Raw genomic sequence first — 27640 nt, forward strand, 5'->3', positions numbered from 1 at the left:
CAACTGTACCACAGTTTTCCAAGTGTGCCGCATTTTTTCAAATGTGGCGCATTTCTCCAAGTGGGGCACATTTTTTCAAATGTGGCGCATTTTTCCAAGTCTGGCGCATTTTGCCCAGTGTGCCGCATTTTACGAAACATGCCGCATTTTTTCAACTGTACCACGGTTTTCCAAGTGTGTCGCATTTTTTGAAAATCTGGCGCATTTTTCCAAATGTGGCACATTTTTCAAGTGTGGCACATTTTTCAAAGGGTGGCGCATTTTTCCAAATTTGGCGCATTTTTTCAAGTGTGGCGCACTTTTCCAAATGTGGCGCATTTTTCCAAGAGTGGCGAATTTTTCCCAGTGTGCAGCATTTTTCCAAATTTGTCGTAATTTTTTTAACTGTACCACATATTTCCAAGTGTGCCGCATTTTTCCAAGTGTGGCGCATTGTTCCAAATGTGGTGCACTTCTCCAAGTGTGGCACATTTTTCCAAGGGTGGCGCATTTTTCCAAGTCTGGCGAATTCTTCCAAGTGTGCGGCATTTTTTGAAGTCTGGCGCATTTTTCCCAGTATGCCGCATTTTGCGAAACGTGCCACATTTTTTCAACTGCACCACATTTTTCCAAGTGTGGAGTACTTTTTCAATTGTGCCCTGTGTTTTGTTAAGTGTGGGGCATTTTTCCAAATGTGGCGCGTTTCTCCAAGTGTGGCGCATTTTTCCAAATGTGCCGCAATTTTTCAACTGTACCACATTTTTTTTAGTGTGGCGCATTTTACAAAGTGTTGCGCATTTTCCCAAATGTGCCGCATTTTTCCTAGTGTGGCGCATTTTTTTCAAGTGTGGCGAATTTTTCCAAATGTTCCGCATTTTTCCCAGTGTGGAGTACTTTTCCAAGTCTGGCGCATTTTTCCCAGTGTGCCGCATTTTTCCAACTGTACCACATTTTTTCAAGTGTGCCTCATTTTTGGAAAATGTGGCGCATTTTTCCAAATGTGGCGCATTTCTCCAAGTGTGGCACATTTTTCCAAGTGTGGCGCATTTTTCCAAGTCTGGCGAATTTTTCCAAGTGTGGTGCATTTTTCCAAGTGTGGCGCATTTTTTCAAGTGTGGCGGAGTTTTCCAAGTGTGGCGCATTTTTCAAAGTCTGACGCATTTTTCCAAGTGTGGCGCATTTTCCAAATGTGCTGCATTTTTCCCAGTGTGGCGCATTTTTTCAAGTGTGGCGAATTTTTCCAAGTGTGCCGCATTTTTCCAAGTGTGGCGCATTTTTCCAAATGTGCCGCAATTTTTCAACTGTACCACATTTTGTTTAGCGTGCCGCATTTTTCCAAGTGTGGAGTACTTTTCCAAGTGCGGCGCATTTTTACAAGTCTGGCGCATTTTTCCCAGTGTGCCGCATTTTACCAAATGTGCCGCATTTTTCCAACTGTACCACATTTTTTCAAGTGTGCCTCATTTTTGGAAAATGTGGCGCATTTTTCCAAATGTGGCGCATTTCTCCAAGTGTGGCACATTTTTCCAAGTGTGGCGCATTTTCCCAAGTCTGGCGAATTTTTCCAAGTGTGCCGCATTTTTACAAGTCTGGCGCATTTTTCCCAGTATGCCGCGTTTTACCAAACGTGCTGCATTTTTTCAACTGTACTACATTTTTCCAAGTGTTGCGCACTTTTCCAAATGTGGCGAATTTTTCCAAGTGTGCCTTATTTTTTGAAAATGTGGCGCATTTTTCCAAGTGTGGCGAATTTTTCCAAGTGTGGCGAATTTTTCCAAGTGTGGCGCATTCTTTAAAGTGTGGCGCATTTTTCCAAGTGTGCTGCATTTTTCCAAGTGTGCTGCATTCTTCCAAGATTGCCGCATGTTTCCAAATAAGCCGCACTTTCCAACTGTGCCGCATTTTTCCAAGTGTGACGCATTTTTTCAAGTGTGGCGAATTTTTTCAAGTGTGTTGCATTTTTCCAAATGTGTCGCAATTTTTCAACTGTACCACATTTTTTCAAGTTTGCCGCACTTTTCCAAGTGTGGAGTACTTTTCCAAGTGTGCCGCATCTTTTTAAATAAGCCGCACTTTTCCAAATGTGCCGCATTTTTACAAGTCTGGCGCATTTTTCCCAGCGAGCCGCATTTTTCCAAATGTGTCGCAATTTTTCAACTGTACCACATTTTTTTTAGTGTGCCGCATTTTTCCAGGTGTGGAGTACTTTTCCAAGTGCGGCGAATTTTTTCAAGTGTGGCGCATTTTTCCAAGGTTTCCGCATTTTTCCAAATGTGGCACATTTTTCCAAGTGTGGCGCAGTTTTCCAAGTGTGGCACATTGTTGACGCAAAACGGATGGTCAATTCGGAGCTTGTGCACCCTCCTCCCTCCCCTAAGTAATCCATTGTGGCACGGGGCCATTCCTACAAATCCCTACGGTGGAGCTTCGATCAGGTTGCAATGCCCGACCAATGGACCAGGTCTGTAGAGGCTAGATCTTTCTTTGCTTTGGATGTCACGTTTCTCCGTAACCCCTGGGAATTAAGCAACCCACTCTGAAGTACTTAAGCGTTCCTCATTATTCGTAGTTTTTTATTTTCGCCAGTGCTTGTTAGCACTGAAAGTTCGATCTGCTGGTTTCTACCGCGTTTTCCTCAGCTGCTTCACTGTTGTGAGCCCTGAAGTACAAATTCTAGAATTCGTGTCGCCACAGTCTTGTAAGTTTATTTGCTCCGTTGTCAGTATTTTTTGTCGTTATATTTTGTACTTAAATATTTTGTCTGTTTATTTTTTCAGTTGAATCACACATCACACATCCACGATCAGTTTCGTTTCTCTCGTGTTTACGCCCAGTATGATTAAACTTGAGCATTCAAACTGTGACGCCTGTAGCGCTTACTAGACCTACAAGCTCTGAGGTATTATGTATGTTTTCTCGCTTCTTGCATTCACATCGAAAACAGGTGACTGCACTCTTAACATCCCTGAACTTGCGAGGAATAAAATCACACCCATTACAAATGAACTTTTTAATGTTTAAGCCCAGATCCTTAAAGTAAATCAACTCCGAAACTTCACAATCAACTTGGCAACCTAAAACCTACTCTTGAAGTCAAGCGTATTGTACGCGTTACACATACGCTCCCAAGCCTAGCCTAGCCTGTTCCCGGTCGTACACCGGTTATAGGTCCAAGAAAAAAATTAACTGAAAAACAGCCTCAATAAATGCTAAAACGAGGCTCTTGATAATCTGAAAACTACAGGATGTTAAAATTACCAGATTGTACATCGTAAATATAAAGAATACAAAAAAGCCAATATATATAGTCTTTAATCTTTGGAATCCGATTGACCGGACTAAAGCCTCATAACAAATCATTATTTAATCCAATTCCCGATTCAATTATAACCTAATCAGTGTAATGTTATGTACATATATAATTTTGTTTATAGGTTAATTAAAATAACTATACACCTCACTATTAAATATCTTTGAGCTCGCATGAACCGAGTCTAAAAAATCATCTTGTTTATATTACTTGTATTACCACAAGCTTAACATCACTAAGCTCACCTCACTTTTGACAGAAGTGACATCAAACTTAATGGGTCAATCATTATCCAAACAACAGCGACACCTATGGTATCTGAATCGTTGAGCTGCCTCTTACATGGTGTTTCGCGAAACTATTGGTTGAAGTTTTTACATGAAGTTTATCAACTTGCTAAATGTTCTATAAAGCACAACGTTTGAAAAAACTGCTTTCATATGCATGAAAATAAATCCGAAAAACAAGATTTTTTTAGATTGAAACGTTTGTCAGCATGCCCCATGTTGAAAAAAAAGAAAAGACAACCTAGAAATGACCTAATGAGAAGACGAAACAAAGCCCCCTTTACGCTTAAACAAGTTTCTAGAAACAATATTTGGACATACAGTACATTAAATCAACTTTTACGTTGTTTGTTCGTATGAGTAACCCATTGCTTATAATTAATTTTCATCTGGAACTTACGTACTTTAGAATGATTCAACAATTATTTTGTACACTACTACTCTGTTAACCTAACGTACATATAAGTATAAATTATTATTGTAACAATATCGGAGACTGTGGATTCTTCGCTGCCACAGCACTGTTAACCTTTCAGCCCGGATACCGGTTAAATAGATCACCACCTGATGTCTCGTCAAACCGACACAGAATATAGACACTAATCACCTTCATGTACTATCACAGTCTCCCAGTTTGTACCGTAAACGGTAGCTTGTCTATAGAAGTTGTCTGTAGAAGTCACCACTGAAACAGTTAAAAGATTCTACTCTCAAACACTTGTTAGATACTCGACAACTTCAAGGGGTCCACTGTTTTTTATGAGTCGAGCTGTGAAAAGAAAGGAAACAAACATTGCGGAAACAGAAGAGTCCTGCATAAGGTAAACATTTTATAAAAGAAAAAAAAAACTGAGGCCTCAGATAGAAAGGTGGTATGCGGGTTTTGCAAGAATTTAGGATTGTGACGTAGCGAAATACATGTAGTTCACGATTTCCTTACAATTTTAGTGGGGTCGTTCACTTTTTTCCCTTCTTATTACTAAAATAAATTACGACGCTAACAAAGATTGTGTAACTGAATTCAAGCGACTTGTTGCTTTCAAAGGGAAATGCAACTAACCTAAAGACTCAGTGTTTTCACCATTCCGAGTTACAACCTAGGACATCAAACAAGTTAGCATCGTATGATGTTAGCTGGGCAGCTTTACAAGTAACGGACGTTATCCTGCACACATACTAACACAAACAGGAACAAAGCGTACGAGCAAAAAATAACTAATAACAAAACAAAAAACAACAAAAATAGAAACAAAACTCGTTAAAGAACTATTGAGGGACAGCGACTAGTGATGTTATTATGCAGCTTACGTTTTCATAAAGACATTTGACAATCTTACTAGGCCTTACGAAAATTTCAAATGGGGACGTGAGAGAGTAGGCATGTTACGTTAATGTCAGCATACATGTGGTAACAACTAAAAATAAAAAGGAAATTAAACTGGAGGGGTTGCATACCGTCGCCTGCATCTAAGCGTGAACACGTGACACCGAAACATGCTCTAATTGGGTGTCAAACGTGGCATGATTGGTCATCAAACATTCGAAGTTTAGCAGACCGTAACGCGAACTTTCGCGCTCGAAGTTCAGCACACGAAATGGTGAAAGCTTGGACATTGAAGAATTCTTCAGAGAAATTGACCCTGAGCTGTGTCAATATACATACGCCTTTCGCGAGGGTGGTTTAACTTCTAGAATAACCATGAAATATTGCCTGGGGCAAGACTTTCAGAATCTTTCAGAGCGCGAAAGTTCGTGTTACAGTCTGCTAAGCTTCAAATGTTTGATGACCAATCATGCTACGTTTGACACCCAATTAGAGCATGTTTCGGCGTCACGTGTCCACGCCCAGATGCAAGCGACGGTAAAACCAAACATTTCCTTTGTTATGTTACTGAGTTAACATTGTCAATGGATTTATGAACTGGCAGCTAGGCCGCATTACGAAGCAATTTAAAAGAGCGCAACATAAACTTCTTGTAGGTTTAAGAACGAAAGTGCTTGTTATGAAAACCACAATCCACCATCAAACAATACTACATCTTTTAACCCCATAAACATTGAAAGCCCTTGTTGAAACTCTAATATGTGATTGTAACAACGAGCACTACGAACAAGATGGTGTTGTTACTTCATTACAGGTTCACAAGTCACTTACTAAGGTCACTCTAAAAACAACATAAACCTAACCTTGAGAAAAAGGGTCTTGAGATGAATCCATGTTAAAATACAAAAATATAGGCTGTAGAGAAACGACAAATTATGAACATGGAGGACAAAGATACTAGAATGGATGAATGAAATGAATGAAAGACTTTATTTAAACATACAACAAAGATACAGTTGGATTCCGCCAATTCAAACTCGGTTATTTCGAATTCGAGCCCGTTAATTCGAACTAAACGAAACCATTTCCCTTGGATCTGCCCTCCAGTCATTTACTATCGGTTATTTCGACCTCCTGCTATTTCGAGCTGTTTTTCGTTTCCCCCGAGAGTTCGAAATAGCGGGGTTCAATCTGGACTAGGATACTACGAACGAATACTGTAATGTACCTTGTGGTCTCCCATACAGGCTTGTTTACCAATCATGTCGTAAGTCACCGCAGGTCCTTTCTTCTGACACAAGAACAACGTATTTTAATGCTTTTCTAGTTGTAATGCTAAATCAAATTATGAACCAAGATGGGTGATGTTCTTTGACAACCCAGGCAGACTTCCGGCTGATGTTTCATGCAGCTGGACGCCCGCCTGGGTTTGCAGGCCAACAGGCTAACAGAGAAATTTACCAACATACAAGATACATCTTAACAATTAATGACCATGGGGCTGGAAACTAATATAAGGAACTTCCAAGAGCAACATCACACTGTCCAGGTAATAAATCTGTGCGTAAAATTAATTTCAAGTAATGATGATCAGTGCCATTGCAATCTCATTTGTCACATGATAATGCCTACATTCAAGTCCATTCCTGAAAAAAAAAAACCCATTCATTTTGATAACTTTAATCTGAAGACACTACGCAGTTTGGTTGGACATTAAGGACGTTCGCGCTAATTGTTTCTGCGCACCCTTAACACGCCTGCAAATTCACACGCCACGTCATGCATGAGCGCGCGCGCTAAGCAATAAAATGAACAGCGATAGGTCAGATGGCCGTTGCTATAGCTATGCCTGGATTTAACGATCTTGGACGTTCGGTGACCCTATTTTTCTTTTAATGGATCCTTTTCTCTACCAATTTTCTACGTTTAGCGAAAAAATGAAGAAAATCTATCGACTAGAAGTTTGAATACATCGAATTCCGTTCTTTTCAGCTCTTCGTTTATCTGTGCGACGGTTTCAAATGCTTCTCGAACGGTTAAGTTTTGTGAAAACGTTTGGTAACATTTGAAATTATTTACGCAACAGACCCACTTCTACAAAATATGAATAAGATCGTTGCCTCCGTTGACTCACCTTCGATACTTTTAACTATAAACCCTTGTAGACCATGCTGAATTACGTGCGCCAATATTTCACAATCAGGGTAGTTTTCCACACGCATTATCTCTGAAACGAAGTCGGTGATCCCCAATTTTTTTTTTTTTTTTTGCATTTTTGACACAAGTAACTCATTATCTGACCGCAGTAAAAAATTTAAAAAAATCTATCGACCGGAAAATTTCCGCGCGAACGTCCTTAAATCAAGTTCCCCCTTTTATTTTCTTGACACCAAAGTGACTGCCCCCCCTCCCCCGTGTGACTAGACATGTACCTGGTCTATTATTGCTCTGCTAGAATGACTCAAAAAGATTCTGTCGCACCATGATGGGCACCTGGAAATATTCATCAAATAAAAGTAAGTGAAATAAAACTACTTTTAAAATCTTACAAGTAATATATATCAAAATAATGTTACTCTAAATTGAGAAACGTCTTAACAGAAGCTAACAGATATCACAATTGCACTTCTAAACTGTTCTGTGATAAGCATCGAGGAAGCAGATACAGTGGAGCTCCGCCTTACGGTCACCTCGTTATTACGGCCATTTTTTTTGCTCGGCAAAACACCCATGCATTTTCCTATAAGAAATCCCCGTTAATGGGGCTACCGGCCACAATCTGAAATCCCATCCTGTATAATCCTTTATAAATATACCCTGTTTATAGGGCCACTCAAACCAGTTATGTTCATCTGTCCATTGTTAATATTATATGTAGTAATCAAAGTTTCAATTTCAAAAAGTTATATCTACATTCTCGGTGCTTATCACAGAACAGTTGTTTAGAATTAAGTGCAATCGTGATATATCTGTTAGGTTCTGTTAAGACGCTTCTCAATTTGGACCAGTCATTAAATTTGACCCTACCTAGTTAATACGGCCAAATATTATTGGACCGTACATGTGTTTTAACGGGGTTCCACTTTGGAGTTTTTAAAAAAATAACTGGTTTGAGCGACCATATAAACGGGGTAAAAGTATAAAGGATTACAAGGTTGGGATTTCAGAATGTGGCCATTGGCCGTATTAACGGGGTGGCCGCATTAACAGGGTTCTCTTATAAGAAAATGTACGGACGTTTTGTTGGGACAAAAAAAGTGGTCGTATGAACGAGGTGACCGTAATAACGAGGTGACCGTAATAACGAGGTGACCGTGATGCGGGGTTCCACTGTACTTTTGATCAAGACAAGTTTGATGTTCTCGAAGATGACTGGACTAATAGCTTCCAAGGCACTTGTCCAACAGTCCATGTTCGTATTCCCGGCAGCTTGCCACTGAGGCTTATGCGGGGAGTCTTTTCAAATCTCTTTTTAATGATACTCCCCTTCGTAAGCCTTCATTGCAAGCTAATTCTAATCCACTACCGACAATACAGACATGGTCCATTAGACGAGTAAATAAAGCCACAAAGTAAAGTTTCATTTTTTTGCTGTTTTTTTTTTTCGGAGGATCTTTGGATCTACGTACCTTACACATACAATACCTCGCTTTTTCTTAGACTTATGTACTTTCAGTTTTTTTTGACGTTTTTACAACAGCGAGTCTCCATTAAAATTGAAAAGCCCTCGAGAATAAGGACCCTTCCGAGCAGTCGGAGCGAATGATGAGTTGGGTCCTCTGTTTCCATTCATAATAGAAACAAGAATTTCCCAGGCATAGGAATTCTATTATTATTATGTCAAGTTAGTATCATCGTTAGAAAAGTGAATTTAACTTTCATGATCAACTAAATATGGAATTCATATGTTGGGTGTGAATGATAACATTAACAAGTATTTTAATTTTGTTTAAGAGGATGACATGAAGGAGAAACAGTGGAAAGGAAGCTTAAGGAGAAAGGATTAAAATCTTGGACAGAGGCGGTATCAGCTGCAGAGGATAGGATAGCCTGAAAGCAGAGGGGCGACAGCCCAATTCTCCACTAGGAGAATGGAACAATGGTTAAAGTAAAGGAGCTTGTATGGTGTACCTTGAGTCTCCATAAACTGTTGTTTCCTTGATATTTTCACTGAAAGGATAGCTGTTAAAGAAAGTAAACTACACTATTACAAACCATATCATGTACAATGCAAGTAATTTTAATTAAGTCAATTTATTAACATTACAGATGATTTCCAGTCCGTACTGCCCAGTCTCAGGACCCTAAAGTTTGTAAACATTATAAATCTCACTCGATGGAATGCGAATTGATGTTATTCGTTATGAACCACATACCTTATCTTTGAGGCCTTTCAAATTCTTTTTCTAGCAGCTTCATTGATTTTTACAGCAGCTGCGAAGTTGTTTCATCAAGCGAAATGAGAAAGAACGGGGTATAAAGCTTCGACCGCTTCGCATCCGTAATGGCGGTTGTTTTGAAACTTTGAATTTACTTCATCTAAGTAGTTGCGAAATGTTTACATTTTGTGATGTCTTACATGAAACAAAACAAAAAACGCAAACAGACTCTTGAGGACATCGAGAGTGTGCAGTACGGACTGGAAATCATCTTTAATAAACTGCAATAATTGGGTTTTTCTGTCTTGGAAAGTAAAGGTACTATTTCACTTGCAAATGACAAAAAAATAAGCTGCACAATCATGTTACCTACTGCATCAAATGAATACAAATACTAGTACCCCGAAATGGTGTAACCTGAGGAACAGTGATTTTAATATTCCACGTTTTTGCACAGTGCATTATGGAAAACATTCTTTACGATATTTTGGGCCCCATCTTTGGAACAAATTAGACCATACTGATAGAGAGATGCCTAATGTTAAGAGTTTTAACAACAGTATTAGACCTATCACTCTTAATAGATAATTGTAAGAACTGTGATATATGCTGCTAGGCCGCTTAAAACATTTATATTTTGTACATGTATAATTATATTTGATATCTATAAGCTTTTTACATCTTACTTAGTTCATATATTTCATTTACTTCTTTATTTAGTTATTTTATACATTATTCATTACATTGTAAATGATTTTATTGTAAATAATAATGACAAATGCATTATCACAGTGAACACAGTTTACTTTCGAGACCTTGATTATGAACAATGAACTTGACATTGCTCTTGGAAATCATGCATTGCGTGCGCAACCTACAGATTATTCACTAATCTGCTAGCAGATTAGCGAAAAATCTGTAGGTTGCACTGTTTCCCAGAATTAACTGTAGGCTTTTAGCCAATGAGAAGACAGATGGTGACTACAATGTAATACAAGTTAGTGAAAACAAAATGTACCTTGGACAAAATGAAATATCGAACTCAAACAATCTGTCCATGAAAGAATCAAACTCTCTGTTGTACTTTGAAAACTTCTTTCCATTGTGGTTTCTGAAGATACTTTGGTCATGAAACTTGAAAACGCGAGGTTCCAGTGTAAGGAAAATCTACCAAATATAATATAGAGTGCATTTATGTAATTAATACCAACAATTAACTCACTAATCAATATTTTGAGTTAAGTTATTCTAATTTATTTCACCTAATGAACATGGATATAAAAATACACTAGGAGCTTAAAGAGATGAGGATGTTAACTTCTACACTGTAATATGTACACCAACAAAACAATACACAAGCTCTTTGCATGTCAGAAGCAGAGCACAAGTGAATTGGGTCATGACTTATTCACCACATGCAATGGTGTTTTCACATTCATATGGCAAATGTGTATGGCATTTCACTAATAACTCAGTCCAGTGAAATGAGGGCTCACCTTGTCAGCCTTCTTTCTATCTCTGAATATGATCTTTGAAGGAGTGCTCTCACCATCCTTTCTGATATGCTGTTGTGGTAACCCAGCACAGAGAGACTACAAAGAACCAAGTATGAAAATCAGCCCAATAATAAGCACAGCCCAAGTGACACATACACTGTAGGCTCTGTAACTGAATTTGTACATCTACAGCCAAACCTCTCCATACGGACATCTCTGCTATATGGACACCACTCTAATATGGACAGTTTCCTATGTCCGGCAAAATTCTCATACATTTCCTCTAAAAAAAACCCTCTAAAAAATGGACAACGAACACTAAATCTCGGCCCCAGGGAGCAAATTTATACAAATTTAACCTCTTTACTATGGACACTCTGGGGGACCAGGTGTCAATAATTTGCGGTATGCACTATTTCCTCTCGGCGGTTACACAAACATGTTACTCTAGTAACACTATTGCTACACCTTTAATATTGTACTTTTAAAATATGTTGTGTTAAGTTTTTAGGTGCAGTTTTTCGTTTTGTTCCAAAATTCGTACGCACCGCATAAAACTGAGAAGTACAATAAAGTTAACCAATTTAGATTCGGAAATTCACAAGACAATCACTTTTGGGCCTGACTTTAGGTACTAAACACTCTAAACTGTCCGTGAAGACTTAAAGGTGACGTGATCATAGTGACTCTCCAATACGGACACCTCCCTAATACGGACACTTTGCTCAGTCCCTTTGGTGTCTTTATTAGAGAGGTTACATGTATGTCCTTATTAGGAGATGGCTGGTTAGGAGAGGCACTGTCATCATATGTCCTTTGGTTGCAACACAGGTGACAGAGAAATGGGCTGTAGAGCTAACACTATACACATATAAACAGTCCATACTTGCTCAATAAATAAATGGGCAGTGGCCATTACCTCATACTGTACTCCAAATAATACTTGTCACTCTAGTAAGCAATACTGTACATGAACAAAATGTATGTGACCAGTTATGACTGTTTATATTCACTGAAGCCTTTTACAAAGACAAAGCACTAGGTTATTTAACTTCTGATCAGAAAGCAGTTTTCGCATACCCATGAATGTGAGTACAGTAAACTATAAGTGTGAACACACTGTAACTTGTTGAAAAACTCCACATTATTTTTTAGACTGTACCTCCACTACTCTCTTATTGTCAAGTCTAAAGTTGAAGTCACCAAATAGCATGTAAGGAACCAAAGGAATAGAACTCTCATGTAATCTGAAAAAGAAAAACATTAAAGATCTATAATATTTATAGTGTCACCAGCAACATCGAACATAAGCTAACTTATACTTCAGCTGCTAAATTATACGTTGAAAGGAATTTGTAATTCACACCTTACAGTAATGATTGTAATTCAAATTTGCTTTGGTTTTGTATAACTCTGCTAGGCAATTGACAAAAAAAAATTATGCACACCGCGTTGTCATCCAATCAGAAGTTACACCAATACCAATAATTACTGTGGCTAACTCACTTGTTTTCTCGTGCTTCGCACCAGCTACATGCACAGTGTTTGCTTCAAGTTTTGATTAGTTCACTGGATAACCTGTACCCTTTGTGATTGACCAAAGCAGCAACTTTCAATTTGTTCTTATAACAATCGGCAAACTTTCTACTACTTTGAATTGTAATAATACTAATCATGACAATAAAACTATGTTAATTTTTCAATAAAATTAAAAAACAAAATTATCATTGCTCTATTACTACCATCATTTTATGATGAAAACCGCCACACGTATTGTAATTTACTACAAGTCTGACAAGCAAGCATTTTGTTGACGACTACTGTTTAACAATTGGCTTCTCATAAAGCAGACTGTACTATGAAAATGCATTTGGAATTATAACGACAACAGCAATCTCTCAGTTAAAGTTGTCACCTTACCTGTCTAAAACATGGTCAAGAGCTCTCTTGCGATTTTTACTGTACACAGATGGAGTCTAAATTAAAGTGCAAAAACTAATATTTGTACATGACAAGAACACACATGATTGCACAGTGAAACCTCCATTTAACGAAGACTGTGGTATAATGAACGATATTCTTCACCTCAGTAATAGTAAATTATATGGAAAAGAACCTGATATATTGAAACTTGATTATAGCGAACATCTTCCTCCAGTCCCTTGGCCCTTTGTTAAATCAAAGTTTCACTGTATAACTGGTTGAGTGCCAAGATACCAAAGCTCACTAACTGTGTAATACTTGAAACAGAGGGTCCTACAGTAGTTAATGTATCATGCTAGTATAATCATGCACAAAGGAAACTACTAATTTGTAACAAAGAGAGAATCGGGCTGTTATAATGGTAAATATTATAATATCGAATACAGTCCAACCTCCCATAAGTGACCACCCAAAATGTCAAGCCTATGTGGTCGCTTACTGGAGGTGGGCAGTTATGAGAGTTTAGGCTGCATTGGGTCAAAATTATTGTGCTTCATTAGCATATGGTTCACGACTGCAGAGACTTACAGTACTCCATGTTTTATTCATGTGAAAAGTCAATCTCAAGAAAAAATATGGCACTTCCCACTGAGAAATTTCTGTCTATTGTGCTACCCAGAAATGCGATAATGTTACTACATTATCCAATTTCTGCTCTAATATCTCTCAAGTCATCGCTTAAGGGAGGTTAAAAATCAAACAAAATTTCAAACTTTTAGCTCTAACAAAGGTCACAGTCATTTACAAGAAGTGGTTGCTTACAAGGGGTTCCACACAACAATAAGGACTCTTTGTATTCTGAAAAACTGGTTGCTGAGGAGAGGTGGTTGTTTATGAGAGGTGGTCGCAACCGAAGGTTCGACTGTACCTATATTGCACTTTTTCTACGAGTCAAAATAATCAAAGCGCAAGTTGTTGTCCTCACAACATGCACTGTATACGATGTGCACTGTATACGAGAAAGCAAAAAACTTCAGGTTTTGATCTGCACTTTTTAGTAGTAATAATATATATTAATAATTTGAAAGGTGATAGTAATGGTTGGGGTGTCAGTACTGATGATGTTGATGGTCCCACATACAGCAACTCCATTGTACATGTGTCTTACTTGCTCAGCTCTTAGTATGCTCTGTTGATGAGCAGCAGCTGTAATTTAGGACCAGGGAATGGTATGATCTTTCCATCACCTTGAGCAACAAAACTAGTTTTCATAAAGCCATTTTCAAGCTTGCATTTTTCCTCCAAGATCCTTAATGATGATTACGATGATGATGACAATAATACTGCTTTGACTTAGTCCATCAAGTTGTAGAGTATGTCACGCATCTCACTGTTTGCTTTTAAACTAGTGCTCTCTGACCAATCCCAGTTACAGTACTTGTAGAAACTGACAACAATGTTGCTGCTACAAAGCTTGAACAGTGTTTATCAAACACTGCTCCAAGTTTCCAGACTTTCGGTCTAGCAGTGCCGACTACACAAATAATATGTAGACTGTGTTAATTTTCGCCTGATATTTTCTCTTTAATTTCATTTCTTCTTTTTCTTTTATAAAAACGAAACTTTACAGGTGTATGGCAGTTCTCTCTCCTTACACATACAAGTTATTTGTCATTTCAAGCTTTACAACCAATCTACATGTACTTGTGAAAGTGTACCTTCTCAAGTAAATACACTTTTTTATCATTATTCAGCTTGTGTGTTTGTTGTTGACTTTTTATGCTGGCATTGGAACTAAAATTTAATATGACAAGTGCACATAAATTCTCAGTAGACATGCAGAAGAAATAATGAACCAAAAAAGTTCCACTTCAAGTACAGAAAGGAGTTGTACACAGTCAAGTATATTTGGGATTAGTACTTTTAACAATGTTATGATTAACATACATGTAATACTTAATAAAAATATGATTCAAGTATATCTAATTTTATTACTCACTAACTCAATGGAGACTAAGTTTGAAGCATCATGGAAGAGATGGATGTTTAGTAAATCAAACACACTGCAACACAAAATATAATAATCGGTGAAGTTAAAAATTGAATGTCTGAAGGGAAAACTCAGATAAAAAATGTACAGACACCACAACTGTACAATGTACACACATTCCACATACTACACCAGATCAAATAGATCTAATTTAAATAACTCACAGATTGGCTGAAAAACTGGACTATAATATTGTATCGTCTGGAGTATAAACTGTACATGTAAAAAAGTACGTATTATTGTTTTGCTTAAGGCGTAATAGGCCATTTCTGAGGTACATGTACACGTACCTTGTTCCTCTGTTTCAAAACAAGTCCTTGACAATGTGCAAAATCTCTCAGGAATCTCTTACAGTGTATTTGAAAATAATTTGAGTTTGATTTGCATGAAAATGAACAGCACCCTCTACACTACATGTAGAGTAAGATTTTCTTACTTAGCCAGCTTGTGTCTTACCATTTGTTTATCTTCCACCGTGTTCTCATGAAACCCTTACGTGACCATTTGAACTGTATGGAATTACACAAACAAGTTACAAACTTCATACTTGTTTACTGAATTGCACTGTCTGCACTGGCATTCCTGTATATTCATGTGTCATAGTACTGAGGGAATATTCTTCCTACAAGTAGATGCAGTTCTGATGTTTTTGTTGTAAATGGGATACATGTACACATATATAAAAAGTCTGTAATATTTATTAGCCTATGCTGATCGCACTGATCAAAGCACAACTTACATGTAGCAAAAGATCTTTTTGTGCTTTTTACCAGACTAAGCCATGAACATATACATGTTACGACTCAAGACAGTAGGTTTATTTAGTACGTCTTTTAAATATTGTGTTTGTTGAGCTTCTGAGTAAATTAATTTGGGTTATTTGCCTTGCTCAAAATCTTTGTAGTAGCGACAAAGATGGTTAATTCAGTCAGAAAATTAAACCTAAACTTCCCATTCATAACAGACACATTGAAATTAGTATTTAATCTTACCTTTGGGAAGAAATCCAAAGGAAATTTTTCTTTTTCCACGAATGGGATATCTGTCAGGCTTCCCACGGAAGTCTAAGGACAGCCAAGCATAATACGGTACATAAATTATTATCACAACAAAGTAACACAAATTCAATGAATGTAGTAGTTTTATAACAGAGCAAAAGGTTGTATATAAAGGCCTAAATAGATAAAGTTAATGAGACACTACACTCACTTCTTCGCCTTCAATCTTGGTGAATGTGCAATCTTCATTTAAGGTTTTTGTAAAGATGAGAAAGGAAAAGAAACAATGTTAATGTTCAGTTAATAATAATACTATTACTTAATCATCCAACATGTGTAATACATGCAAAAAAGACAACTACCGCAAACTTCCAAAAGTAACGACCCTCTGACAGTAGCACCTCCCAGACAGTAACACCAAAAAATTATGGCCTCTAATAAATCCTGAAAGTAGCGATCCCCTGAAAGTAGCAACCCCCTGAAAGTAGCGAGCCCACCCATACCCCTCCCTTCCCAAAACAGTAAGATCCAGGTTCAATAGTATTTATTTTTCCAATCAATAGTCACGACAGGTGAAAGCTATATAATTATGGTAATTTGATTTAAGGCACTCTACAATAAGGGAAATTTGACTGATTTTTCGTTATAAAAAACATTTTTATCTCCATTTCTTGTCTTTCTTGAAGATGCCGAGAGATACATGTAGACTTCAAAAGCTGTAACTCTACAATAAAACTGTCCTATCAATAATTACTGAACAGTACAGTTAGTCTGTTTACAGGTGTATTCCTTGCAACTTCTGACAACCAATATGCTTTGAATAACTGTGTGTATAAAAAAGTGGTATCTAATATAGCTAACCAAGGTTTCATGATGAAATCAAGTGGATGGTGAACAATCAATACCCTGAAAAAGGCGGCTACTTCTGTCAAAAACTGAGCGATGTTTTTGACAAACACACTGCACAAAATAATGTTTTCATTTTATCTCCATCCAATTTGTTTTTCCCACAATTGCTGAAATTGAAGAACAAGAGATTCTTCATACTTATTTTGTTTGGAAATTTAGGCAATGTGCAAAGAAAGTCCTGACTGATAGCCCAGGGCCACTGGATTTTCAAGTCAGGCTAGTGGCTAGTGGATTCTGTACCTAGCTTCCCCGATAGGCAAGTGAAGTTTTACGAGAAAATTTTTGAGGAAATTCAAATTACAGACTGTACTGTAAAAGATGAACTTTTCGTGGGCTAGTAAGAAAGATTTTGGAGGATGATTTTTGTGCATCATAGTTAGTATGAGCTTCCCCAAATGGCAAGCCTGAAAATTGAGTAGCTTGTCCTTTCTTTGCTGGGTTGAGATTTCCTCTTACTGTTTTCCTTAAGCTCAAATTTCTAAAGGTTTAGGAGACTCACCGCATTCTAGAACACAGGTTTTAGGTAGTTTTGAGCCGAAACAAGTGTGCATGGTTAAGTATGTGACAGAGAAACAAACACATGGACAACAAGTCACTCCTCAATATTCAGTTCTATGCGGGCTAACAGCTACAGATCTTACAAAGCTGAATTATAACATAACTAAAGCAAAGTGCACGCTCTGATTGGTTAATTTAGCATCTACTATTTGCCCATGGGTGTACGCTGCTGACGTGTGTGCTAATGTTTACAATGCAAATCTTTTGACAGACATTGTTTCCAAAGTAATGGCTGACGTTCTTCTGCCAGAAATGCGAAACTGTCTTCACAGTTGTCTGAAGATGAAAATTTATCGAGCTACTGGTGTGCAGTCGGTTGTCATGAATGAATTTTCGCGTGCTTGTTTTCTCTTGTCATGTTAGACTACACGAACATTTTTTTGTGATGTCGCTCAATAAAAGGACTTCTGTAGTTCCAATGTCTCAATGTTATGTTATAAAACAAATGGTAAACGCTATAGCGTGCACTATTGAGTTATGGATGCACTTGGGAGGTTTGCTAAGCACTCAAGAAGCTAGAGCCACACTCGGCTATTGCCTCGTGTGACTCTTACGCTTCTTTCATGCTTAGCAACCTCCCGCGTGCATCCATAACTCAATAGTGCACGCTATGGCGTTTGCCATTTGTTAAAGAAAATATTACACTCCATACATCTGACATTTATATGTATGAAAATATAAAAATAAATACAAGTATCTTGCTAATACCTTCAAAATTCCAGAGTGATGCATCCTCTAAGGACTTGCTTACCAAATATATACAACCAAGAGCCTGATGATGGAAATAATGACAACAGGGCTATTAATAAAGGACAGTGTCCAGCAGAGTCCGATGCCTGTTACAATACAGTGTTCATTGCCTCTTTCTTTTTTTTACTTTAATAGCAGATAATTTGCACGTTGTCATCATTTAACTACCAGAATTCCTTTCGTCCACTCTTTATTATTTAAATTTTGAAGCCCCAGTGGCGCTTAAATAACAATTACCCTAATTAGCATAAGAAACAGAAAAAGTGAAGGATTCTGGTAGTTGTAGTCAAATGACACCATCATGAAAATTACCTATTTGGCGCACTAAATCAATTTTCGTTTCTACACTGTTGATGAACTACTGAAACTTATTAAAAATAATGTCACATTTAATACAGTCTTTGTCTTTACATGCAATACACAGTCACACAAATTTCACAGGATCTCTAGCTAAACCCCACTAAAAAACAATGCTCTTTCTATCACTTAACATTAATTTTATAACATTACCCCTCTCCCAAGAAATGGCACGAAGAGAACCTAGGGTCTGAAATTAACTTTTTTAGGCAGGTACTGAAAGAAGTTTCTTGCTTGAAACCAAACACAAAGTTTTTCTTCCTTGAACGTCAGTTCAAGACACTAAAAGTTAGTTGCCTAATGGGGACTAGCCTCAAAATTCTGGTCACCAACACTCAATTTTTAGACACATTGGAGACCAGCTGGTTGCAATTTCGGACCCTGGAACCAATCATGATCAAGAATTTGGTTATAGATATGACTAGTACTAGTAATCAGACCAAGTGGAGCACAGTTCAGGGAGTAATTGTGCAAGGCCGATTTGAATTATGAGCACAGTTACTCCCTGAATTGTGCGACACAAGGTCCAATTACTAATTAATCGTATCTGTAACAAATTTCAGAATTAAAATGTCTTTTTAGAAATTCTTTTGAGTGGAAACTTCTGTAGAATTCTTCATAAGTTTTGAAAATGGAAACATTGTGAAGGAAGCCATTAAAGCGTGCATAATTGACGTGCAAATTACATGGGTATCCAATTACAGGCATCCAATCACAAAAAGTTCAAATTGGATACCTGTAATTGGATACCTGTAATTGGACACCCACATGATCGCGTGCTGATTATGTGGCAAATAGGTGTGCAGAGAACCAATCACGATCGAGAATTTTGTCATAGATAGCATTTATACTGGAACAGTAGAAAATAATAAGCTGTACATGTATGATTAAACTGTTAAGATCAGTTACAGTTAGCTTAGTATGAAAGTTTATCTGGAATTTCCTACCGTATATTGCTCTTGTTTATGGTAATCTTGATCGAACCATGCTCGCACTTTGTCAAATTTTTCTTTCAGTTGAGACTGACCAAGGAAGACACTGAAATAGAAATGGCAGTTTAATCACATATTTTCGATGTCTTGCTTCATCATGAAAAGAAAGAGCAATTAAGCTGTACCAGCTCCGAGTATAAACATACACCTACCGCGTAAAGTCCTTCACATTTTCTAGTGATTCCTCACCCGATTCTTTTCCTCCACTTTCTTGAAAGTGCAGTGCCACAAACTTCGGTTTAAGTCTTGTTATTGTCTGCCGATAACAACCCCCAAAATGTCAATTAATGAAAATTCCAAAGACATTCGACTTACAGCTCAATCAGGCCGAGTGAGCTTTTTACACCTTTTATTTCCAGGTTGACCAATACTTACACCGACTGTTTCACGAATCCAGCCTTTCTCAAGACCATCTCGCTACAAATGAAACAGAAGAAAGAACTTAACATTTCAAAGCTGTCGATAATTGCCAACAAGGGAATACAAACCGAATGCCTCCTTTTGTAAACAAACTCGATAAAAAAGCAAAACAAAATACCTCGCTTTTCACACTTGTTTAAACAATAATCTTGGCATAAACTAGGCTCACAGAAAAAATCTCAGCGGTTAAGCCTGTGTTCTACCATGTTCTTCGCAAGAAAAAGTCAACGATCCGTTGACAAATCCTGTAGGAACTTGATGCCCCACATGTAACGACATCTTCCCCATTTCCGATGGGAAACTGTTTTCAATTTAGAAACCAGTAAATTTGGTACAAAAACTCACATTTTCAAAGACGGAACCAACATTTGCTGTTATGAGCAGAACCGGCACAGTGTGCTCTCCCATATTCATCTATCACTGAACATCTTTTGTATTCTTTAGCATTTTCATGCCTCGTCGAATTGGCTGGTAGAGGTTTGTATACGCTTCCTTTTCGTGCCTATGGGGTTTGTGGGATTGTACCTCCCACGAGGAAGAATCCGAGTAAGTCAAAAAAGTCGGCGTAGTTTTGAACTCGCTGAAATGAATAAGATTTCACTTGAATATAATTTCTTTACCACTGGATGTTTGCAATAAAAAGGATGAATGAAAAAATGCTCTATTATATGAAGCGAATACATGAAAAGAGCGACTGTTTTCCTTGTCAAAGCTCTCGTATAAAGTTCGGGAATTGTCGGACGAGATCGATTCGTCAATCAGCATCGAACGCCTGATTGGTTTTGCAAGTAAGTTGCCCGGTAAAGTTGTGTTTGAATTTTGTTTTACCGTACTTCATTACAGTCGCAAAGTATGATCTGAGAAGGTAAAAAGCTGCATGCAATTTTCTCAGGACTTGCTAAACGTTCGATATTGCTTATTGTTTTGTTAAGTTTTGGTGAATACAAAAATTGCTCAGCGTTCAGTTGCTGCGGAAGTTCATCGAGCTAATTTACGTCAAACGACGTGTTGGAGAACAATATCGTGATTTAAAAAACAATAGAGGGGCTATTATGATATGTTTTCTGAAGCCTGCGAATGACTAAAAAACTTTCTTCTGTGTCACACGCACATGTAGGACACACTATGGACGATCGGGAGTTCAAGAGACGGTCGGTTTCAAAACCACTCGCTAACCAAGACGAAGCAAATGACACAGGACATTGCAAAGATAATGGAAACACTCAAGCTTTGCCGTCCGATCGGGCAGTTTGGATAATTTTCTTTTCCTTGCTTGTCGACTTGTTGGCTTTCACGGTTATTCTGCCGCTGTTTCCATCTCTACTAGAGTTTTACGCCAACAACAAGCAGGTAAGCAAATGAAGGACAACTACAGCCTGACAGTCGACGTCTTGGAAACTGGTGATATACAATAAGGGAATATCAGTTTCGTGACTTCAAGTAGCTTTAAATTAGGAGCGAAATCTCAACTTCAGATATTGCCTGGTGTTATCTGTAGTGTCATGTTTTAAAATGGTCTGCTTAGATTTATAGCTGACTCTTTTAACAATACCACTCAGGTTAGTTTAAATGCTTTCTGTATGTATTTAAAGCTTAAATTATGTGGATGTCATAATCAGACTATTCACCCCTCTCGTGCTGATCGCTGAAGATGCCTTTACTTCTGCCAGATTGTAAAATCATGTACCACATGTGATATGGGAGAGAAATGGAATGATGGTTTAATAGAGCAACGTATTTTCTTCTTTCTTTAAAAAGTGATTTTATTTGAAAACGTACGCAGCAGCTGTACTTTATAAAAAACAAACACTACTTTTTCCTGTTTGCATTGTGTGAAGCAAACAGTGATAATTTATTCATATGGTGATATATTAAAGTCCTGTCTTTATCTAAGTGGCATCCAAATTAAAATAAAATTACAAATCTTAATGAAGGAATATTTTCTGTAGACTGGGACTGGTTAATAAATTATACATGCAATATTGACATGACAAATTGCATTTAAGGAGGTTGGCAACAGTTTCCAGTACTTTTCCAACAGCTATTCTTTGAAGGAGGAATACTACCACTGTTTAACAAGTGATGCTACAACAATGGTATCACACAAATGCCCAATTATTAGTAAACAAGTTACGGTCATCCTTTTTATATAACAGGTTACCATAGCAACAATACAACCTATTAAAAACACCCTTAATGTTAAGCGCCTATAATTTAAAAATGAGCTTGGTGACCCCCATTTTTGATTATCAAAATGAGCATGATAAGAGGCAACTTTTTATAATGTTTAATTTAAAAAATTCTGTGGAGAAGGTTAAAAGCCACCTTGAAATTAAGAAAATTCAACTGTGTTTTAACGTCCTGAATTTTTCTCTTCAGGACAAGTTGTACCATTCAATCATGCAGCAAGTTGACACATTCAGGGAGTTGCTGGGAATGCCAGACAATGAACGTTTCAATGTTGTGTTATTTGGAGGTACATGTAGGACTACATACATATATATGGCACGAGATTCCTTAGTCTCAGTAATAATTATAATAGCAAAAAATACACAGCAATGGTTTTTAATTAAAAAAAATACACAGCAATGGTTTTAATATATATAAAAAAAAATGCACAGGAGTGGTTTTTGATTAAATTGAAGGTTACAGCTGTACATGCAAAAATTCAGGCGCTTCTGAACAAACCAAAACTGACCTATGATTGGTATTACAGTGAGGGCACTCGAACCATGGACACGGCATTTTTTCATACCTTGTTTGGTGACTACATGTATTCAAATAGGGATCTTCATATTAACAAAAGGATTTATAATAAACTGTTTTTACATAGTAAAAATCCTTTAGTATCTTTTACATTATATCAAGAACCCTCATTCTTTAGTCACCCAAAAAATGCCAGGTGTACCGGTAATTCATGATTTTCGAGTGTCCTTATGCTGTAAAGCAGTAAATGCTTGTGGGGTCATGAATTACAGATGCGTACAGTACAGTACAGTACAGTGTTTTAATACCAGCCTTTCTAGCTATGAGCTCTGAAATAATGTGTGCTGTCAATTGATAAGAAAAGAAAATACCAACTATAATTATTGCTTCAAGAGTTGGGGAGTTTGCAGTGATACTATAGATAAATACAGTATATAAAGAGGAAGTCGGCGGTCGTAATGGCTTTTTGCGCAGGTCCTCTATCAAGATTGAATTGGAATTTGTGACTGCCATCTGGAGCTTTGTTATAACTTTAAAATGTAATTTTCTTGCTGCAGGTTTCATTGGGTCACTGTTTTCCCTTCTCCAGTTCTTATGTTGTCCTTTGATTGGTGCAGTGTCTGATGTATTTGGAAGAAGATTGCCAATGATTGTTTGTATGGTGAGAAAGTCCTTACATGTCTTGAACATAATTAATGGAGCTGTGACATTATTTTAAAATAGATCTGGAACTGTTAGTAGCCTGAACTGTTGATAGTAGCCTGTTAGTAGCCTCAATCTTTCGTTCGTTATTTTGTTCCTCAAATTACATTTTTATAGTCAGACTGGCCTGCAGATAGCTGGTGGTAGTCTAGGCAGGCCAGTCTATTAAGATCTAATTATCAACATTTTTATTAATAAGTATATTATAATAGAAAGAAAATAGAAAAATGGAAAGGTGGGAAAAGAATGAAAAAAAGAAGTCATGGGTCATCATATTAATTACTACAACTGTAGATAATATATGTACCACACATCATTATTATTTTTAAATTTATTTAATTTTATTGATTTTGTTTATTATCACTATTATTATTATTGTTATTATTATTATTATTTACTACTACTAATTCTTCGAGAGCACTTGCATGCAGTATGTAGTATATTTTTAATTCTGAGTTTGAATGAGTTTTTGGTAGTTCTCTCAGACAGCATGGTATCTCATTCTTGAAAAGGCATTTTTGTATTTAAAGTTTTGAGGGTTTTATGTTTACTTAATAATTCTTGGAGGTAGAAGAGTGTGTGTTGTGTGAATGAACATTGCATGTTTTTGTCAATAAATTACATAAATATATAATGTTAATTGGTTAATTGGTTCTGAAGTAGTGCTAACATCATGCATCAATTCAGATAAAGATTTATAGTATAGAGTTTAAAGACAAAAACTTAGCATTCATAAACAATGCAATGGTATGTTCATTTTTCTTTGCAAAGTACATGAAACATAATGCACGTTTTTTTTCTATATGTTACGATTTTGTGAACCAATTTTATGAACCAGCTTTACTATTGTTGAAATCCCTTCCACAAAAGATCTCAAGAAAATACATTTTTTAAAAAAGGCTGTCTTAAAAAATAACCACTTTCATCAGGCACAGGTTGTAGGTTTTTATTTGAACTGACCTGTCCATATTTCAGATGGGAGTGCTGGCTTCTTATGCTGTCTGGGCATACTCGTGGAATTTTACCATCTTTGTCATTGCCAGAATCATTGGTGGATTATCTAAAGGCAATGTCACCATCTCTACAGCTATCATTGCTGATGTTACTTCCACAAAGAACAGGGGGAAAGGAATGGTAACAAAAACACCTTTCAAATCAAAAGACTAGCATTTGAATGGCCATACATTAGGGTTTGAACTGCTACTTAAAGGGCCCTAGTCAGCCACACCTTTTTCTTGTTTCTAACATCGAAGAGTTTGGCTATATTATATTTTATTCAAAGCATGTCCAAACAAAGGAAATCACTGTGAAACTACTAAAGATACATGTAATTAAACATACATGTACTTTCAGGAACACAACTTATAGTAGAGCAATAAGTTTTTGCTTCACCCTGCAATATCAATAATTTCGATGGCATCAAAAATGGCGGAGGCTGACTAGGATTCTTTAAAACAAAACATTTCACAGTCGTTGGCTTGAGACCTGTTTGAAATACACACAGGAATTTATGACAAGCACTCATGCATTCTAGGTTTCATTGAAAATACAAATACTCAGTCATAAATTATACATAAATTATGGGTATGGGGTCAGAGTTTTTTTATCTTTAATTTACATGTATTAACGGTCAAATTAATTAACTTTAATTTAATTGAACTAGATGATTTTTTATGAAGTTCAACATAATTATGCTGTGTGTTCTTTGGTCTCTGTCAACAGGCTCTTGTTGGTATTGCATATTCCTTTGGCTTTATTATTGGGCCTGTGATTGGTGCTGTATTTGCCAAGAGGTCATCACTGGAGAGTGGAAACCCTTACCTCTTACCAGCCTTGTTTGCAATTACTTTGACTGTAGCAGACATCTTGTTTGTGTATACATGTCTTAAGGAGACATTGCCAAAAGAAAAAAGGGTAATACTTGAAATACAGTGTAAATGCTTATAAATTGAGATTTTAGCTGACTGAAATGAAACTTGACATACACCTTACATTGTACTGTAGATATGATATATTTATATGTGGTTCTTATTAACTAAGTGGGAGGTATGTACGGGAGCGTCTTGACCGAGATGTTGAGTACTCAGCAAATGCACACAAACAAGGAGAGATTCTCTCATACTGGCCAACCAAGTGTGGTTAATGAGATGGTCATAACACTGAGTATAGCCAGACATTAAAGCTTCAATTTGCTGAAGACCTAAGACCCAAAAACAAAGACCTGAAAACGAAGACCCAAAAATGAAGACTCCTGTATTTTCTGTATTTAACATGATCATGTTATCAGTGATTCTCCCATACAAACCTTCAGTGTAGCCCGCTTATACATAAATTTCAATCCTAGCACTCTACATGTACATGTAATTATTATCGTCATGTTTGACCAATAAGCTGTGTACATTAAAACTGAAAATTAAAGTCCTAATAATATGCATAGTGAATTATTGTCCTGATTTTGTATTCATTTGTTGAATTGCTCACTTACATGTATGTAGCTATACACAGTCAGTTCATCGTACCAATTTTTTTCTAATTTTTTCTTTTAAAAAAGGCAAAGTCTCTACTATCTGAATTTAGAAATGCCAGCCAGCTTCTCAACCCTGTGTCGCTCCTCAAGTTTGATGCAGTGGAGATCAGATCCAGTAAAGAAGGTAAGTGTACGAATGTAATGACAAATAGTAGTTTTGAGTTTGGATGAGATTCATTAACTCTCTATTATTAATTTTTAAGTTTTGGTATATTGGTGAGAACTTTAGAGAGCGAGACTCTCACTGGTACTCACCTAGGATAAAAAGGCTGGAAGCAATCTGCATATAAGACTTCATCCAGATAACATCAATGGGATAGTAAAATTTAATTCTTGAAGGATGGATATGCCTGCAGTCAAAAGCCACGCAACAGGAGAACAGTAAAACAGCTGATTACAGAAAGAACAACTTTGTGCCAGAACAATAGAACAAATTATGGAGAATTAGAATGCACCACTCAAAGCTCAGTTTCATGATGGTGCTGCATAACCAGGCCTGTAAGCCTGATCAACTCCAATAATTAGCAATCTTGATATCTTGAATGAGGTGGCTGTGATTTGTTGTATTTTCTAGATCTTAATACAGTTCGTGGCCTTGGCTTGGTGTATTTTCTGTTTCTATTTTTCTTCTCTGGACTTGAGTTTACACTAACATTTTTGACGCACAAGAACTTCAAGTATTCAAGGTATGTGTGTACCAAAAGTAAGTGAAGTATTTACTGAAAATTACACAGTGGAACTTTGTTTTACATTGGTCATGACTGTGCCTTGGAGAGGCCACATGGCATGTCTGCAAGCTTTGTAATATGGTATTCAGGAATGTATTTATTTTTTTAGCATGCAGCAAGGAATGATGTTTTTCTTCATAGGAATCACCATGGCCATTGTGCAAGGTATTATTGAATTATTCCATAGGGTTATAAGAACTCTGCAGATGGCAATTAGGCAAAATATTCCAGTTATATGTAATGATGGCATGAGCCAAGAGAATATACATTTTCAATTGATGATCAAAGTATACAAGTTCCTTCCCTTTTTCATCGTGGTGTCTTCTAAAAGAAATAGAAAACATGTTTTCTGTGTTTCCATCGAGTTATAGATAAGAAACACTTGTGAAAGTTTGGGAGAACTCAAAAAGCTGTGGAATATTACACTTGCCTAGTGGTGGATCCAGACTTTTAGCTAAAGGCAGGGGGGGGGGGGGTGCGGTTTTGTTTTACTTGCCCTGCCGGCTTTTCTTCCTTCAGTCATTTCTTCTTTTTTCGCCCAAAATAAGGGGGGCTGGGCCCAGGCCCCTCCCCTAGATCCACCACTATGTCTTGTACATGTTCCCACAGCATTTCTCATTCTCCCAAACTTCCACTTGTGTTTCTACATTTATAACTCAATAGAAACATGGTACACTTTTTCTATTTCTTAAATAAAATTCAAACTGGGCCCAGCCACAGCTTAAATATTTTGCTAACTGCTGTTAAAGTATGATGTATGTTAATTAATGTCTCAGTCACAGCATAAGATGTGATATTCAAATTACTCAGAAAACACAGGAGTGTATTGCGTTATACAATGTATAATTATTTCAAAGTGAACATTTGTGACACAATATTGTACTTGCTACTACAGTATGAAAAAGGAAATTTTTGTTAAACCAACATATAGACATAAACACTCAGCTACATGTGTCTGAGCCATGGTTCTTGAGGACAGGTATCAGAGCATATTTCCTTGCTTAAATTGATTATAAACACATCAAGTTCTTTGTTGACTTTCTTGTTTTATCCTTGTTAGGTGGTTATGTCCGTAGACAAGCTCCAGGAACAGAAAAGAAGACAGCTCTTAAGGTAGAAATGGATGCCAATCACATTTCAGTTCACAAATGTTTTCTTTTACACTAGCCAGAGTGCATTATATTGATCAGGAGTGCAAGTGTTAATGAGGCAGCATCTTTTGTCATTTATGCTGTAGAAGTTATG

The 27640-nt window shown here is 37.0% G+C and overlaps 2 protein-coding genes across 10 annotated transcripts in view; one reads left to right on the forward strand and one right to left on the reverse strand.

Annotated features, from left to right (window-relative positions):
• Positions 1-663: 663 nt before the first annotated feature.
• On the reverse strand, positions 664-20168 carry LOC145476793 (inositol polyphosphate-5-phosphatase A-like). Of its 4 annotated transcripts, XM_081455442.1 has the most exons (19): positions 20078-20168; positions 19688-19729; positions 19465-19568; positions 19268-19358; positions 17922-17985; positions 15958-15989; positions 15741-15812; positions 15205-15257; positions 14698-14761; positions 12696-12751; positions 11938-12022; positions 10776-10871; positions 10298-10446; positions 9032-9082; positions 7333-7393; positions 6129-6191; positions 5764-5815; positions 4637-4673; positions 664-4345 (listed from the first exon to the last, which is right to left on the reverse strand). In XM_081455442.1, the coding sequence occupies exons 1-18, from the start codon at positions 20144-20146 to the stop codon at positions 4654-4656; spliced, it is 1224 nt and encodes a 407-aa protein (XP_081311568.1). In that variant the 5' UTR covers positions 20147-20168; the 3' UTR covers positions 664-4345; positions 4637-4653. The 4 variants fall into 4 exon arrangements, with proteins under 4 accessions (XP_081311568.1, XP_081311563.1, XP_081311562.1 ...); XM_081455437.1 differs by lacking the exon at positions 4637-4673 and having other exon boundaries at positions 6129-6188; XM_081455436.1 differs by lacking the exon at positions 4637-4673.
• Positions 20169-20221: 53 nt separating this feature from the next.
• The window catches only part of LOC145476718 (solute carrier family 75 member 1-like), a 28747-nt gene continuing 21328 nt past the window's right edge, over positions 20222-27640 (forward strand). For 3 of the 6 annotated variants that reach the window (XM_081455424.1, XM_081455421.1, XM_081455434.1), the window contains exons 1-9: positions 20604-21082; positions 22112-22208; positions 22996-23099; positions 24116-24274; positions 24863-25054; positions 25692-25791; positions 26242-26353; positions 26505-26560; positions 27456-27508. In XM_081455424.1, the coding sequence (XP_081311550.1) occupies positions 20810-21082; positions 22112-22208; positions 22996-23099; positions 24116-24274; positions 24863-25054; positions 25692-25791; positions 26242-26353; positions 26505-26560; positions 27456-27508 (1146 nt within the window). In that variant the 5' untranslated portion in view covers positions 20604-20809. The other 3 variants (XM_081455433.1, XM_081455431.1, XM_081455425.1) reach the window with 3 other exon arrangements.

The sequence above is a fragment of the Orbicella franksi genome, chromosome 2, assembly GCF_964199315.1.
Source record: "Orbicella franksi chromosome 2, jaOrbFran1.1, whole genome shotgun sequence".
Lineage (NCBI taxonomy): Eukaryota > Metazoa > Cnidaria > Anthozoa > Scleractinia > Merulinidae > Orbicella > Orbicella franksi.